Source organism: Bombina bombina, chromosome 2 (assembly GCF_027579735.1).
Source record: "Bombina bombina isolate aBomBom1 chromosome 2, aBomBom1.pri, whole genome shotgun sequence".
Taxonomy (NCBI): Eukaryota; Metazoa; Chordata; class Amphibia; order Anura; family Bombinatoridae; genus Bombina; species Bombina bombina.
Window position 1 is genome coordinate 103,159,486 of NC_069500.1, and position 17,435 is coordinate 103,176,920.

The 17,435-nt window shown below is 42.1% G+C and overlaps 1 protein-coding gene across 4 annotated transcripts in view; it reads right to left on the reverse strand.

Moving 5' to 3' along the window:
* Nucleotides 1-17,435, reverse strand: part of LOC128648497 (histone-lysine N-methyltransferase SETD1A-like) — a 235,883-nt gene that overhangs the window by 193,527 nt on the left and 24,921 nt on the right. The window contains exon 1 of one of the 4 annotated variants that reach the window (XM_053701205.1): nt 14,911-15,819. The exons of the other annotated variants lie outside the window; for them this stretch is intronic. Within the exon in view, the coding sequence (XP_053557180.1) occupies nt 14,911-14,920 (10 nt within the window). The 5' untranslated portion in view covers nt 14,921-15,819. Of the gene's footprint in view, nt 1-14,910; nt 15,820-17,435 lie in introns of those variants that run through there. 4 annotated transcript variants of the gene reach the window in all.

The following is a 17,435-nucleotide window of genomic DNA, read 5'->3' on the forward strand; positions in this document are numbered from 1 at the left end:
GATCGGTGTGATACCCGGCGAGGTGAAGATAAGGTAGGAAGATCTTCAGGGGCTTAGTGTTAGGTTTATTTAAGGGGGGTTTGGGTTAGATTAGGGGTATGTGGGTGGTGGGTTGTAATGTTGGGGGGGGGGTATTGTATGTGTTTTTTTTACAGGCAAAAGAGCTGAATTCTTTGGGGCATGCCCCGCAAAGGGCCCTTTTCAGGGCTGGTAAGTTAAAAGAGCATTGAAGTTTGTTAATTTAGAATAGGGTAGGGCATTTTTTTTATTTTGGGGGTCTTTGTTATTTTATTAGGTGGCTTAGAGTTGGTGTAATTTGTTTAAAATTGTTGTAATATTTTTCTAATGTTTGTAAATATTTTATTATTTTTTGTAACTTAGTTCTTTTTTATTTTTTGTACTTTAGTTAGTTTATTTAATTGTAGTTATTTGTAGGCATTGTATTTAATTAATGTATTGATAGTTTAGTGTTAGGTTTAATTGTAGGTAATTGGAGGTATTTTATTTAATTTATTTATTGCTAGTGTAGTGTTAGGTTTAATTGTAACTTAGGTTAGGATTTATTTTACAGGTAACTTTGTAATTATTTTAACTATTTAATAGCTATTGTACCTGGTTAAAATAAATACAAAGTTGCCTGTAAAATAAATATAAATCCTAAAATAGCTATAATATAATTATAATTTATATTGTAGCTATATTAGGATTTATTTTACAGGTAAGTATTTAGTTTTAAATAGGAATAATTTATTTAATAAGAGTTAATTTATTTCGTTAGATTTAAATTATATTTAACTTAGGGGGGTGGTAGTGTTAGACTTAACTTTAGGGATTAATCCATTTATTACAGTAGCGGCGAGATTCAGTCGGCAGATTAGGGGTTAATAATTGAAGTTAGGTGTCGGCGATGTTAGGGAGGGCAGATTAGGGGTTGATACTATTTATTATAGGGTTATTGAGGCGGGAGTGAGGCGGATTAGGGGTTAATAACTTTATTATAGTAGCGGTGCTGTCCGCTCGGCAGATTAGGGGTTAATAAGTGTAGGCAGGTGGAGGGGACGTTGAGGGGGCAGATTAGGGGTTAATAAATATAATATAGAGGTCGGCGGTGTTAGGGGCAGCAGATTAGGGGTACATAAGGATAATGTAGGTGGCGGTCGGCAGATTAGGGGTTAAAAAAATGTAATCGAGTGGCGGCGATGTGGGGGGACCTCGGTTTAGGGGTACATAGGTAGTTTATGGGTGTTAGTGTACTTTAGAGCACAGTAGTTAGGAGCTTTATAAACCGGCGTTAGCACAGAAAGCTCTTAACTACTGACTTTTTTCTGCGGCTGGAGTTTTGTCGTTAGATTTCTTACGCTCACTTCAGACACGACTCTAAATACCGGCGTTAGGAAGATCCCATTGAAAAGATAGGATACGCAATTGACGTAAGGGGATCTGTGGTATGGAAAAGTCGCGGCTGGAAAGTGAGCGTTAGACCCTTTAATGACTGACTCTAAATACCGGCGGTAGCCCAAAACCAGCGTTAGGAGCCTCTAACGCTGGTTTTGACGGCTACCGCCCAACTCTAAATCTAGGCCTTAGCTAGGGTGTGTTAGGTTTAGTGGTTAATATATTTAATATAGGTGGTGGCAGTGTAGGGGGATTAGATTAGGGGTTAATAAATTTAATACAGCTGGCGGCGGTGTAGGGGAATCATATTAGGGGTTAATAAATTTAATATAGCTGGCGGCGGGGTAGGGGGCTCAGATTAGGGGTTAATATAGTTAATGTAGGTGGCGGTGGGGTAGGGGGCTCAGATTAGGGGGTAATACATATAATATAAGTGGCGGCGGTGTAGGGGGCTCACATTAGGGGGTAATAAATTTAATATAGGTTGCGGCGGTGTAGGGAGCTCACATTAGGGGGTAATACATTTAATATAGGTGGCGGCGGTGTAGGGGGATCAGATTAGGGGGTAATAGAGTTAATAAAGGTGGCGGCGGTGTAGGGGGATCAGATTAGGGGGTAGTAGAGTTAATATAGGTGGCGGCGGTGTAGGGGGCTCAGATTAGGGGTTAATATAGTTATTATAGGTGGCGGCGGTGTAGGGGGATCATATTAGGGGGTAATACATAGAATATAGGTGGCGGCGGAGTCCAGGAGCAGCGGTTTAGGGGTTAAACACATTATTAGGGATTGCGGTGGGGGATTGCGGTTGACAGGTAGATAGACATTGCGCATGCGTTAGGTGTTAGGTTTTATTTTTAGGTAGTTTAGAGAGTTACAGGGCTCCAATACTCAGCATAAGGCTTACTACGCCTGCAGTTTGTGCCGAGGTTAAAATGGAGTAAGATTTCTCCATTTTCACCACGTAAGTCCTTACGCTGTATATTGGATACCAAACTGCGCGGGTTTGGTATATCACTCTATGGGCCAAAAAACTACGGCCGAAGGGTGAAATATACGAGCATAACTTCTAGGTTACGCTGTATATGTGATACCAAACCAGCACAAAATTTGCTGTTGCCGGCTTTTGTGGGCGACACTGCATATCGGATCGGGCCCCAGATTCCTTCTTTTTCAAATAAAGATAGCAAGAGAACGAAGAAAAATTCATAATAGGAGTAAATTAGAAAGTTGCTTAAAATTGCATGCTCTATCTGAATCACAAAAGAAATGAAATGGGTTCAGTGTCCCTTTTAGCATGACACATATTGCTTCACCCTGCAACATGCTTTTATAGTGATTACTTAGGACTAGATTACAAGTGAAGCAGTAGCTTGTGCTCACGTTCGAATGTTAAAACTGCTAGAATTTTTTTTTTCTCTCTGCGATTTGCACTCGAATTCTGAGTTGAAAATAAAAAGTTTGTGCTCTCGCGTTAGCAAAGTCACGGTAACAAAGAGAGTTAGAGAAGTCTAAGGGGCCAAATTATCAAGCTCTGAATGGAGCTTGATGCCCCTGTTTCTGCACGAGCCTTCAGGGTTAATTGACACCACTGCTAGCGGCCGATTGGCCGCAAATCTGCAAGGGGCGGCATTGCCCAAGCAGTTCACTAGAACTGCTTGTGCAATGATAAATGCTGACAGCTTATGCTGTCGGCATTTATCGATGTGCGGCGGACATGATACGCTACATCATATCATGTCCGCTCGCACTTACATAGATCGGCCCCTAAACTCAAAATGGCATTCCCTCATAGACTTCAAAGGAGCCGAAAAAGTTGAAAATAAACACCCACAAGTCAAGTCACGCAAACACAATTGCGGTTATTTAAAAGTGCAACATAAGAAGATAATCCTATATAATAAAAGGCCAAGTGTGTTTGTCCGAAGCTGTCATGCGCAGTAGACAGCACAGCACGAGGACAAACACACCTGGCCTTTGAGAGTCCCTAAGTCTCTGCTCTTCAGTGCGAGCAGAAGTGTGCGTGACCGAGCGTGGCCAGGGGCGTGGCCGAGCGCGAGGGCCGCGAGGGGACGTGGCCAAGTGTGAAGGGGCAGGGTCAGGCGGCCCGTGAAAGGCTGTGCAGATAACCTACGTTATCCTTATGTACCCCTAATCTGCTGCCCCTAACACCGCCGACCCCTATATTATATTTATTAACCCCTAATCTGCCCCCCACAACGTCGCCGACAGCTACCTACAATAATTAACCCCTAATCTGCCGAATAGAATGCGAGCTCAATCTGATTGGCTGATCGGATCATCCAATCGGATTGAACTTGATTCTGATTGGCTGATTCCATCAGCCAATCAGAATTTTCCTACCTTAATTCCGATTGGCTTATAGAATCCTATCAGCCAATCGGAATTCGAGGGACGCCCTCTTGGATGATGTCCCTTAAAGAAACCGTCATTCTTCAGTTGGACGTCGGAGGAAGAAGATTGATCCGCGCTGGAGGTCTTCACGATAGAGCCGTTCCTCATCGGATGAAGATAGAAGATGCCGCTTGGATCAAGATGGTTGCCGGTCTGGATCGCCTCTTCTTCCCGGATAGGATGAAGACTTTGGAGCCTCTTCTGGACCTCTTCAGCCGCAGGATTATGGATCGCCAGCCCCCGCTTGGGTTGGATGAAGATTTTGGAGCCAGGACGGATCGGTGTGATGCCCGGCGAGGTGAAGATAAGGTAGGAAGATCTTCAGGGGCTTAGTGTTAGGTTTATTTAAGGGGGGTTTGGGTTAGATTAGGGGTATGTGGGTGGTGGGTTGTAATGTTGGGGGGGGGGTATTGTATGTGTTTTTTTTACAGGCAAAAGAGCTGAATTCTTTGGGGCATGCCCCGCAAAGGGCCCTTTTCAGGGCTGGTAAGTTAAAAGAGCATTGAAGTTTGTTAATTTAGAATAGGGTAGGGCATTTTTTTTATTTTGGGGGTCTTTGTTATTTTATTAGGTGGCTTAGAGTTGGTGTAATTTGTTTAAAATTGTTGTAATATTTTTCTAATGTTTGTAAATATTTTATTATTTTTTGTAACTTAGTTCTTTTTTATTTTTTGTACTTTAGTTAGTTTATTTAATTGTAGTTATTTGTAGGCATTGTATTTAATTAATGTATTGATAGTTTAGTGTTAGGCTTAATTGTAGGTAATTGGAGGTATTTTATTTAATTTATTTATTGCTAGTGTAGTGTTAGGTTTAATTGTAACTTAGGTTAGGATTTATTTTACAGGTAACTTTGTAATTATTTTAACTATTTAATAGCTATTGTACCTGGTTAAAATAAATTCAAAGTTGCCTGTAAAATAAATATAAATCCTAAAAGAGCTATAATATAATTATAATTTATATTGTAGCTATATTAGGGTTTATTTTACAGGTAAGTATTTAGTTTTAAATAGGAATAATTTATTTAATAAGAGTTAATTTATTTTGTTAGATTTAAATTATATTTAACTTAGGGGGGTGGTAGTGTTAGACTTAACTTTAGGGATTAATCCATTTATTACAGTAGCGGCGAGATTCGGTCGGCAGATTAGGGGTTAATAATTGAAGTTAGGTGTCGGCGATGTTAGGGAGGGCAGATTAGGGGTTAATACTATTTATTATAGGGTTATTGAGGCGGGAGTGAGGCGGATTAGGGGTTAATAACTTTATTATAGTAGCGGTGCGGTCCGCTCGGCAGATTAGGGGTTAATAAGTGTAGGCAGGTGGAGGGGACGTTGAGGGGGGCAGATTAGGGGTTAATAAATATAATATAGGGGTCGGCGGTGTTAGGGGCAGCAGATTAGGGGTACATAAGGATAATGTAGGTGGCGGTCGGCAGATTAGGGGTTAAAAAAATGTAATCGAGTGGCGGTGATGTGGGGGGACCTCGGTTTAGGGGTACATAGGTAGTTTATGGGTGTTAGTGTACTTTAGAGCACAGTAGTTAGGAGCTTTATAAACCGGCGTTAGCACAGAAAGCTCTTAACTACTGACTTTTTTCTGCGGCTGGAGTTTTGTCGTTAGATTTCTTACGCTCACTTCAGACACGACTCTAAATACCGGCGTTAGGAAGATCCCATTGAAAAGATAGGATACGCAATTGACGTAAGGGGATCTGTGGTATGGAAAAGTCGCGGCTGGAAAGTGAGCGTTAGACCCTTTAATGACTGACTCTAAATACCGGCGGTAGCCCAAAACCAGCGTTAGGAGCCTCTAACGCTGGTTTTGACAGCTACCGCCCAACTCTAAATCTAGGCCTTAGTTAGGGTGTGTTAGGTTTAGTGGTTAATATATTTAATATAGGTGGTGGCAGTGTAGGGGGATTAGATTAGGGGTTAATAAATTTAATACAGCTGGCGGCGGTGTAGGGGAATCATATTAGGGGCTAATAAATTTAATATAGCTGGCAGCGGGGTAGGGGGCTCAGATTAGGGGTTAATATAGTTAATGTAGGTGGCGGTGGGGTAGGGGGCTCAGATTAGGGGGTAATACATATAATATAAGTGGCGGCGGTGTAGGGGGCTCACATTAGGGGGTAATAAATTTAATATAGGTTGCGGCGGTGTAGGGAGCTCACATTAGGGGGTAATACATTTAATATAGGTGGCGGCGGTGTAGGGGGATCAGATTAGGGGGTAATAGAGTTAATAAAGGTGGCGGCGGTGTAGGGGGATCAGATTAGGGGGTAGTAGAGTTAATATAGGTGGCGGCGGTGTAGGGGGCTCAGATTAGGGGTTAATATAGTTATTATAGGTGGCGGCGGTGTAGGGGGATCATATTAGGGGGTAATACATAGAATATAGGTGGCGGCGGAGTCCGGGAGCGGCGGTTTAGGGGTTAAACACATTATTAGGGATTGCGGCGGGGGATTGCGGTTGACAGGTAGATAGACATTGCGCATGCGTTAGGTGTTAGGTTTTATTTTGCAGGTAGTTTAGAGAGTTACAGGGCTCCAATACTCAGCATAAGGCTTACTACGCCTGCAGTTTGTGCCGAGGTTAAAATGGAGTAAGATTTCTCCATTTTCACCACGTAAGTCCTTACGCTGTATATTGGATACCAAACTGCGCGGGTTTGGTATATCACTCTATGGGCCAAAAAACTACGGCCGAAGGGTGAAATATACGAGCATAACTTCTAGGTTACGCTGTATATGTGATACCAAACCAGCACAAAATTTGCCGTTGCCGGCTTTTGCGGGCGACGCTGCATATCGGATCGGGCCCCAGATTCCTTCTTTTTCAAATAAAGATAGCAAGAGAACGAAGAAAAATTCATAATAGGAGTAAATTAGAAAGTTGCTTAAAATTGCATGCTCTATCTGAATCACAAAAGAAATGAAATGGGTTCAGTGTCCCTTTTAGCATGACACATATTGCTTCACCCTGCAACATGCTTTTATAGTGATTACTTAGGACTAGATTACAAGTGAAGCAGTAGCTTGTGCTCACGTTCGAGTGTTAAAACTGCTAGAATTTTTTTTTTCTCTCTGCGATTCGCACTCGAATTCTGAATTGAAAATAAAAAGTTTGTGCTCTCGCGTTAGCAAAGTCACGGTAACAAAGAGAGTTAGAGAAGTCTAAGGGGCCAAATTATCAAGCTCTGAATGGAGCTTGATGCCCCTGTTTCTGCACGAGCCTTCAGGGTTAATTGACACCACTGCTAGCGGCCGATTGGCCGGGAATCTGCAAGGGGCGGCATTGCCCAAGCAGTTCACTAGAACTGCTTGTGCAATGATAAATGCTGACAGCTTATGCTGTCGGCATTTATCGATGTGCGGCTGACATGATACGCTACATCATATCATGTCCGCTCGCACTTACATAGATCGGCCCCTAAACTCAAAATGGCATTCCCTCATAGACTTCAAAGGAGCCGAAAAAGTTGAAAATAAACACCCACAAGTCAAGTCACGCAAACACAATTGCGGTTATTTAAAAGTGCAACATAAGAAGATAATCCTATATAATAAAAGGCCAAGTGTGTTTGTCCGAAGCTGTCATGCGCAGTAGACAGCACAGCACGAGGACAAACACACCTGGCCTTTGAGAGTCCCTAAGTCTCTGCTCTTCAGTGCGAGCAGAAGTGTGCGTGACCGAGCGTGGCCAGGGGCGTGGCCGGGGGTGTGGCCGAGAGAGAGGGGAATGGAGGGAAAGAGAGAGGGGAGGGGGAGTCAGAGAGAGAGGAGGGAGATAGAGAGGGAGAGAGGGGAGAGAGAAAGGAGAGAGAGTGGGGAGAGAGAGAGGGAGAGAGAAAGGAGAGAGAGGGGAGAGAGAGAGGGGAGAAAGAGAGAGAGGGGGAGAGAGAGAGAGAGAGAGAGAGAGGGGGGAGAGAGGGGGAGAGAGAGATAGAGGGGAGAGAGCGCAAAAGAGGAGGGGAGAGAGCGCAAAAGAGGGGGGAGAGAGAGAGCGCAAAAGAGGGGGGGAGAGAAAGCGCAAAAGAGAGGGGGGAGAGAGAGCAAAAGAGAGGGGCAGGGAGAGAGCGCAAGGGTTGGGACTGCTGTACCCTGCAAAAAATGGCCCGTGTGAACGGGCTTTAGGACTAGTAATGTATATTTCATAATCAAATTTTCTGCACATAGCAGAATATGTTCTATTTATTTTTAAAGAGCATGCAGAACATTATAATATATAAAACTTACAGTACATACACAGTATAACATGTTATTAAAAATCATTATTGCTTTAACGTGATCTTTCATGTTTTGATCCACTTGACTACAAAGGGATTCAATGCACTTAGATATATGTCTATACTGTATATGTATACTGTACGTATGTGTTTATATGTGTATATATATATATATATCTGTACATATGTGCTCACATATAAACATAGTTAGACAAGTATATGTATGTATCTCTATGGTAAAGCCCTTTGCAGTACTTTTTTTCTTCTTATATTGCATTATTTTTTTAAATGAGTTTTTTTAGATTATTTAGTGTTATTATGAGTGTAACTGTACTTTTCAATGTGTTTTTAATGTGTTTTGTGCCACTTTTTTGACTATCGTAACAGTTAACCAGAGCTCTAAAGTCATGGTAATAATTCTAGTATAAATCATCGTGATTGCACTCATGCATTCGCATTTACTTGCAACTTGTAATACAGACGTAATTTAACTTGAAGGGACAGTCAAGTCCAAAAAAATATTTTCTGTTTCAAATAGGGCATGTCATTTTAAACAACTTTCCAATTTACTTTTATCACCAATTTTGCTTTGTTCTCTTGGTATTCTTAGTTGAAAGCTAAACCTAGGAGGTTTATGTGCTAATTTCTTAGACCTTGAAGGCCACCTCTAATCTAAATGCATTTTGATAGTTGTTTCACCACTAGAGGGAATTAGTTCACGTGTTTCATATAGATAACATTAAGCTCATGCTCGTGAATTTACCATGGAGACAGCTCTGATTGGCTAAAATGCAAGTCTGTCAAAAGAATTGAAATAAGGGGGCAGTCTGCAGAGGCTTAGATACAAGGTAATTACAGAGATAAAACGTGTATAATTATAACTGTGTTGGTTATGCAAAACTGGGGAATAGGTAATTAAGGCATTATCTATCTTTTAAAGCAACAAAAATTCTGGTATTGACTGTCCCTTTGAGCGCAAGCGGCCTCAAAAACCCAATGTTGATCCACTCGTAAGCTAGATCATAGCGCAGGTGCTTATTATATCAAGCTTTGGTTGGCCAAAGAATAAATAACAAGAATTTAAGTTGTGTGTCCCTGGAATGTTTTAACACCGCAAACAGTTTCAAAATTCAAATAAAATGACTATTGGCAATGTAGTGATATCCTACAAATATATACTATGCATAGAACTTGCCATCTCCACTAGCCATGGAATAAAGCAGGTAAAACAGCTGTATTGATTAGGTACTTTATTTTTAGTAATTGGGACAGACCACTGACGGAGATCTGGGGGCAAATTTATCAAGCTCCTGCTTTGAGGCCGCGGACAGAAATCGCCAGAAATCAATCCAATCGAATACGATCAAGTTGATTGGCACCCCCTGCTAGCGGCCGATTGGCCACGAATCTGCAGGGGGCGGCATTGCACCAGTAGTTCCCAAGAACTGCTGGAGCAATGATAAATGCCGAGAGCGTATGCTGTCGGCATTTATCAATGTGCAGCGGACATGATCTGCTATATTGGATCATGTCCGCACACACAATCATAAATATGCCCTATAGTCTTATTCAACTTATAATAGTGCTTTGTGCATCAAATTTTTTTTATTATTTTAATACACAGCAAATGTTCCTGTACAGAGAAAAATAAAAACACCAACAACATGCTTGAAGTGTGTATTAATATCCAACAATAGCCATGGGAGCTTTGCTTATCAGCCAGTAAGGTTCTAATACAAAACAAAAAAACTGATTTAATTTAAAATGTCATATAAAAAAAGGTTAAACATACATAATATCAATTTTGTTTAGTTTGACGTCCCTTTAAGATCATTATGCCAAGCATATGTATTTTCTGAAACTGTGCACACAAGAGGCTTAAAAAATAATATGCTTAAAATATGTAATCTTTTATAGATGTTGAATAATAACTAAATAAGGGCTGAATGTCTGGGCATGGCAACTAACCAACTTTAACTGATGTATTTGTGTCTTCATTCTTTCCTATTAGGGGAATGTCAGGGGTATAAAGACAGAATTGTACATGATAAACCACCATCCTAGTGTTCGATTCTACATTTCACAGAAAGCTGTCTTGGCTAGACATCTCATAACTATTACAAAAGCTGTGAGTGAAGTATTTTTTTATTTTATTTTCTTTTATTGAAAACAGACTTGGCAAAATAAGAATTTTGTTTTTAACATTTTTTTATAAAGCTATTTTTATACAGTGCTTCAGAGTGGTATCAAGCAGAACATAAAACATAAAGGAATGTTCTAGCTTAAAGGGACACTGAACCCAATTTTTTTCTTTCGTGATTCAGATAGAGCATGCAATTTTAAGCAACTTTCTAATTTACTCCTATTATCAATTTTTCTTTGTTCTCTTGCTTTCTTTATTTAAAAAAGAAAGTCCAGAACCTTGGAGAGTACTTGTTTATTGGTGGATGAATTTATCCATCAATCATCAAGAACAACCCAGGTTGTTCACCAAAATGGGCCGGCATCTAAACTTACATTCTTGCTTTTCAAATAAAGAAAACAAGAGAATGAAGAACATTTGCTAATAGGAATAAATTAGAAAGTTGCTTAAAATTGCATGCTCTATCTGAATCACAAAAGAAAAAATTTGGGTTCAGTGTCCCTTTAACAATAAATAAGAGAAAATAATTTTTATTTACAGTGGCTTCTTGACATTAAAATGCAAAACTAAAGAATATATGCAAATCCAGAAAAAGATGCCAGCAAGGAAATTGTAAAACCCTCTTTAAAAAAAATTGATAAAATTGGGGGGGCGGAGCCGACTATGAAGCCGAGCAGACGCAGGTATTGAGAGGTCCTGCTCCAACAATATATTAAACTTCACTAATGACCTTCAAAATCTAAGCTTTAAACAACTTAAGTGGACTTAAGCCTCACAGTTCACATGGGAGCACCATCTAGACGTTGCTAATAACCTGGTGACCCAGCTTCTCATCCCGTTCATAGAGACAGCCCTTAGAAGAGGCGAGTAGTCGCCATTACAGCAATGGTGTCATGGACAGAGAGTGAAAGGCCCGTGATCTCTACTGCCACGGTCGATGCTACTCAATACTGGGATATATCAGCACCTAAACCCTGGTCTCTCTTTGATACTTGCCTACCAGGACCAAATGAGATTATTTAACTATTGGAGAAGAAGGACTCACAAATCAGGACTGCACTTGCCGCTCTGGAGCTCCGCATGGATGCACAGTTTGCTTCTCTTGCCCGATGCCTCTCTTCTGACGGGGAGGACTCAACAGATGTTTCAGAAGATGATCCTATCATAGCTGATGGCATACCAGCAGAAGACCATCACCTACAACACTCCAGTTCCCATGGCGAGAGAAAAGATCAGCAGTGCTCTATCTATTCCTTTTGAGAGGCCTATTGACGTTGATTCCCGTATCGCTTCTCTTCCGACGCCAGATACCTCCCCAGATCTTCTTATGATACACGCAGCTTTATGCTCTGCTCCTGTCCCGAGGCAGCCAATCGGAATGGAGCTGGAGAGAAATAGATCTGCTGCTATCCTCACTAGGGGCGCCTACATGCTCAGTCACTATAAGGTGGGTGTCAGGGGAAAATTTTGGGGACATACAGGGAAGCTGAGGACTGTGCCACAGGTGTACTCTGCCAGATCCACAAATTCATGTACCAGCCTCCATACTCATTGCTCACTTACACCTCTACTACTGAGGTCAAAATGGAACTTTCTGTTACCGGATCTCTCAGAAGTCTTCCATAGAAGAGACACAAAATATTCTACTGGTTCACTACAGGACCCTTTTGATCTGGGTGAATAGCGTTACCGGTCATGTATATGATAAGCGTAGCTGGATCGTATATCTGCCTCATGGTTGGACTATTTGTAGTTATACAGCTACGTCTGTGTACAGAGTTTTCTAGTTCTTTAAACAGCCCTACTATTATTCATTTCAGTCATTCAATTCCTGAGGCGTTTTAATGAGTGCCAACAGATTTGATAACAAACCCCCTTTGCATTATACATGCTGACAGTTCCATTCTGCAATGTTCTCAAAGCATAAGAATGGCATGATCTGACACACTAAGGTCTGGAGAAATGGGGCTTCATTCTTTTATTATTGACTATACATGTAAGCATATGTTCAAGAACTACATATACAGGCCCTCTCTGACCGGCATGTAGTGATGAGGATTTTTAAACTGAATGCGCGATGTCACGCAGCAACTATCCATTCTTCCCCTGCCAGCAAGATCTTTTCTGGGTGGACAGAATCTTTGTGTTTGAATGGACTGGAGTTGGGTAAGGTGAATAAATGGACTGGGACTAGTACAACGCCATGCCCACAGACATGTGCCCCATAACTCTACCAGATCTGCATTACTCCTTTGGCCAGCTCCTTATTACTACTGACTCAAACACAGTTTACCCTTGAATATGTTCAGCCCTGCATGATCTTATACATAGCAAACTAAGTGCAATATACCTGAAGACTTTATTAAGTCTGAATATTTTTCCTTATACTGGCTAGCTGGGCTGCTTCTTACATTATTTCAAATATTACCCTAGGTTATTAATGTTTTACACAACTGATACTGATTAGATTTATTTACTTTCAACGCCAGAAAAGAATTGTAGGCTCCACTGTTTTGCTTTTCTTGTGTACACATCATGGGTGCGATCCGATATCCGTCATAGTTTTTGGCGCAAGCGAGGGAACCCGCGCCGCCCGTAATTTCACCTTGCAACTCGAGCTATCCAATATACTGCGCCGTCAGATGCTAAACTGGCGTAAATATGAAAAACCGCCGATCAACTAAAATGTGTGCAAATACACATTTTAGTCATCGCAAGTACTTTTTTTCACGTAAAGTCTCAATAAAGTGTAGTTTTATGCAAATTAGGCTATGAATCATAAAAAACAACGGCGAGTTCTAAAAGATGCGACACGTAATTACGCCATTCAAAATTCATACATAAACCCATGCGCAGCAGCCATTTTCTTTAGTGTGTTTGGTTGGTTCTTGGAGCTACAGCACACTACAGTGAGTAGAGATTAGTGGTAAGAGCAGTGAGAGAGGAGCATTTCATTCAGTTAGTTAGGTCGGATTGTTGGATTTGTGTTAAGCCTGTACATTTACACTTATTTTTACATATTGCACACATTTTGCATACACACATATATACAAAATACACAACACTTTTTTTATAACACCTCACAAATTTTATTTATCTTTTACAGTGTGATAGGCTGAGTGTATGGTTGTGATTGAAGAGGGAGTGAGTGTGAGTGTGTGAGTGTGTGTAGTTTTAGGATGACAGGGAGAGCTAGGGCGAGGGGGAGGAGGGAAGGGGAGTTGCACGGAGAGGATTATGGACAGGAGGAGCAGCAGGGTCCCCGTCAGGGAGTGAGTGGAGTGGGGAGAGTTAGAAGGGAGGATGGGAGTGGGGTTGCCCCAAGATCAGGCACACTCAGAAGAGGGATCGAGGGTGCACATGGGGATAGGAGGGGGGAGGAGGGAGAGGATAGGGAGGAACCCACTCCAGGGACATCCCAGGGAGGGAGCCAGGCGGCCCAGGACGAGGAGCGCATGAGGTGCCCCAACTTCTCTTTTGCCGAAAACCTTGCGCTTGTCCAGGCCATCATGGAGAACCACACTGCCCTCTTTGGCCAAGAGAAGGGCAAAGGAGTTGCCCGAATGCATAAAGATGCATGGCTGAGGGTCGAGGAGGCAGTCAACAGCGTGGCCCAGCAGAGAATGAATGTGGATGGGCTCAAGAAAAGGTGGAATGACTGCAAGAGACGGGTGAAGGAGAAAATGGGCCAAGAAGCCATGCACCAGAGGGGAACAGGTGGTGGTCCTCCCCAGGAGGCGGAATATAATGAGTGGCAGGAGATCATTCGCAGGTCCCTGAGCATCACAGCAGTCCGTGGACTTCCAGGGGCTCGTGACTCAGGGGCTGCAACATCAGCACAGCATGCTGGTGAGTAACATCCCACTCACCAGTATTATATGTATTTGAGATATAACATCCTTTAATGTCACACATTCATGTACACAATGAGGAGCATGGTATTTGGCCTAAAAACAAAAACATCTACAATTATATTTCACATTAAAGGGACATTAAACCAAAGCTTTTTATGTCATTATTCAGATAGAGAAAACAGTTTTAAACAACATCCCAATTTACTTCTATTATCTAATTTGCTTCATTATTTTGTTATTCTTTGTTTATTAAATATCAATGCACATGGGTGAGCCAATCACATGAGGCATTGATGTGCAGCCACCAATCAGCAGCTTCTGAACATATCTATATATGCTTTTCAGCTAAGAATATCAAGAAAATGAAGCAAATTAGGTAATGGAAGTAAATTAGAAAGTTGTTTAAAATTGCATGCTCTAGCTGAATCATGAAAGAATAAAAATGGGTTTAATGTCCATTTAATGCTACTTAACACATTGAAATTCATGATATGAGGTGGAATAGTGAAATACTAACATGTCTCGGAGGAACACAGGCCACAAGCCACATGTAGAGTTTTCAGTAAATGGACACTCTAGCCATCACAATACTTTTAGCTCAAGAAAGCACGTTATGTGCCTACATCAGGCTAAAGAAAATTGTGTGACCATAGTGTCACTTAAAGAACACATTTTCTCCATCACTGACATGTACACAGAACTATTGTATGTAACACATACATGTATACTTTGCATATTAAAATCCCTCATATCACAAATCACAATGTGCACATGCATGTTATAGAGTTTGACATGAGAATGAGTATAGGCCCTAGCATGTATCAATGTACATTGTATGCCCACATGGATATATATATATGATTGTACTAATACCTCTCATCATTTGACTCCTCCACAGAACCTCCTGTCACCAGGGTGCAAACGGGCATGCATCCACCTCAACCACCAGGCCAGAGAATGCCTCCACCGCAACCACCAGGCCAGAGAATGCCTCCACCGCAACCACCAGGCCAGAGAATCCCTCAACAGTATGATCCCAGGCATGAGGTGGGTTGGATTGCCTCTGTTGAGGACCCATACGTCATGCCACCAAGTTTTGAAGAGGAGCCCTGGCCGGAGGACTATTCTTTTGGTTATGAGGGGCAGCCAAGGCATCCCCAAAGGGTAGATATCTTTACCCCCCTCCCAATATCAGGCCAGTCAGGACTTTTAGCAACAGGACATACAAACTGGACAGGCTGAGTGGTCGCACACCAGTCGTCAATGGGACTACCAGTCCACCCGGAGAGCTCCACCATCCGCTTCCCTTGGAAGAGCTCCAGCATATGAAGAGGAGCATATAGCTGTGGTAGTTCCTCCTGCAGCACCAGCTGTCATAGTTCCTCTTGAAGCACCAGCTGTTGTAGTTCCTCCTGAAGCACCAGCTTTTGTAGTTCCTCCTGAAGCACCAGCTCTTGTAGTTCCTCCTGAAGCACCAGCTCTTGTAGTTCCTCCTGAAGCAACAGCTGTCATAGTTCCAGATGCAACAGCAGCTAGAGGTGAACCTGCGCCTATAATCCCTGCTGGTGAACAGCCTGTAGATCCTCTGACTTCTGCCCTGGGCGATGAATACATTGCCCTCCAGAGGAGGCTCACAGCAACCTGCGAGAGAATGCAGAGAGACCAATGCAGGTTTTACAGGAGCCAACAGACTTTACTCCAGCATTCCATCAAGCTGCAATGGGACATGGCAGCATCTTTAAGTGGCATAGTCCAGAACCAATCTCAGATGATGAGAGTTATTTTGTATATGCAGATGCAGACTGACAACAGATGGCAGGAACAAAACCAACTGTTGGGTGTGTTGGTGGAGCATTTCACACACCAGCAGGACACTGCCTCCAGCCTCTCATCTGTGGCCAGCACTCCTGCAGAATCCTCTGAATCCACACAACCCAGGAGACCCAGGAGAGCCACTCCAGGCACCTCAGCCCCCTCATCTAAAAAAAATAAATATTGTTATATTTCAGCCTAAATCTTGTCCTCCGTTATTTACCATATAATTGTCATCCACATCCATGTGAGGGGTGTTTTAGTACACTAATATTTTTGAAAAATATAATAAGGCCTGTGTGGAAATGGCCCAAAAAAGGTAATATCATCATGTTTATGACATATTTATGTTCTCTAAACCACATCACATAGTTGTGTATGAAGGGTACATATAGTAATATTCCCTTTTAAGTTGTAAATTAAGGTTTCTCACATCCAATAGAAATTGACCCATATGCAGGGATAGGCACGAGCCAAGGCTGTGGCGGACATTTTCTAAGGTAAAGACTTTTAGTGAAGGACACCTTGCCTATCCCTGCACATGGGTATATATATATATATAATTATCCAAACAGGTGCACTCACTGTGACACAAGGCATCCGCCGGGGTGCTGCGTAGAAAACATATAGCAATATCCATTCAACCCCAGAAGGTAGAGAAAACGCTTCACTCTCCGGTCTTGTCAAATATCCTTTATTAGGAATCCAGCATCAATCAATTTGGGGGATTTGTTGATTGATGCTGGATACCTTCTGGGGTTGAATGGATATATATATATATATATATATATATATATATATATATATATAAATAATAATGTTTTACAGAAGGTGTGAACATAAGGTATAAACATCCATTTTCATTCCACAAAATGATAGTCAATAAATCATAGTGACCAAAACATGAATTAAACTAATGATATTTTTTCAGTAATTAGGGTGGTTAAGGGAATGGGGGTGGGATGTAGTAGTTTCACTTACATGCAGTGGAAATCTGCAGTATGTAATTCGATGACCAGCTGCAGCATGGGCAGCACCATCTCCATGGACCTCAGCAGTAACTATAGAATCAGCATGTGTAGACGGAACAACAGGGGATTGTAGGGCTTCCAGCACCCCTTGTGCCCCATGATGCACCCCTTGTGCCCCATGATAACCCCTTGTGCCCAATGATGACCCCTTGTGCCCCATGATCCACCCCTTGTGCCCCATGATGACCCCTTGTGCCCCATGATGACCCCTTGTGCCCCATGATGACCCCTTGTGCCTCATGATGCACCCTTGTGCCCAATGATGCACCCCTTTGTGATTGGTTTGACACACTTGCAGGGGCAGGAATAATAAATGCTTTGAAGAGGTTAACTATTTGTGATCAAGCTGCTGATATGTATGTTGTTAAGCATGCATTTGTTAGGCCTTCAGAGAGTTACGTTGGTTTCTAAGTCAGTGCAAGGGTTGCTGCGCCTTCAATTTGTGGCGAGATGAGAATGGAGTAGATTTTCTGAAATCTGCGCGCGTAAGTCCTTACCAAACTGCGCGTGTTTTGTATGTCAGTCTATGGGCCAGATAACGATGGGCGAAGGCAG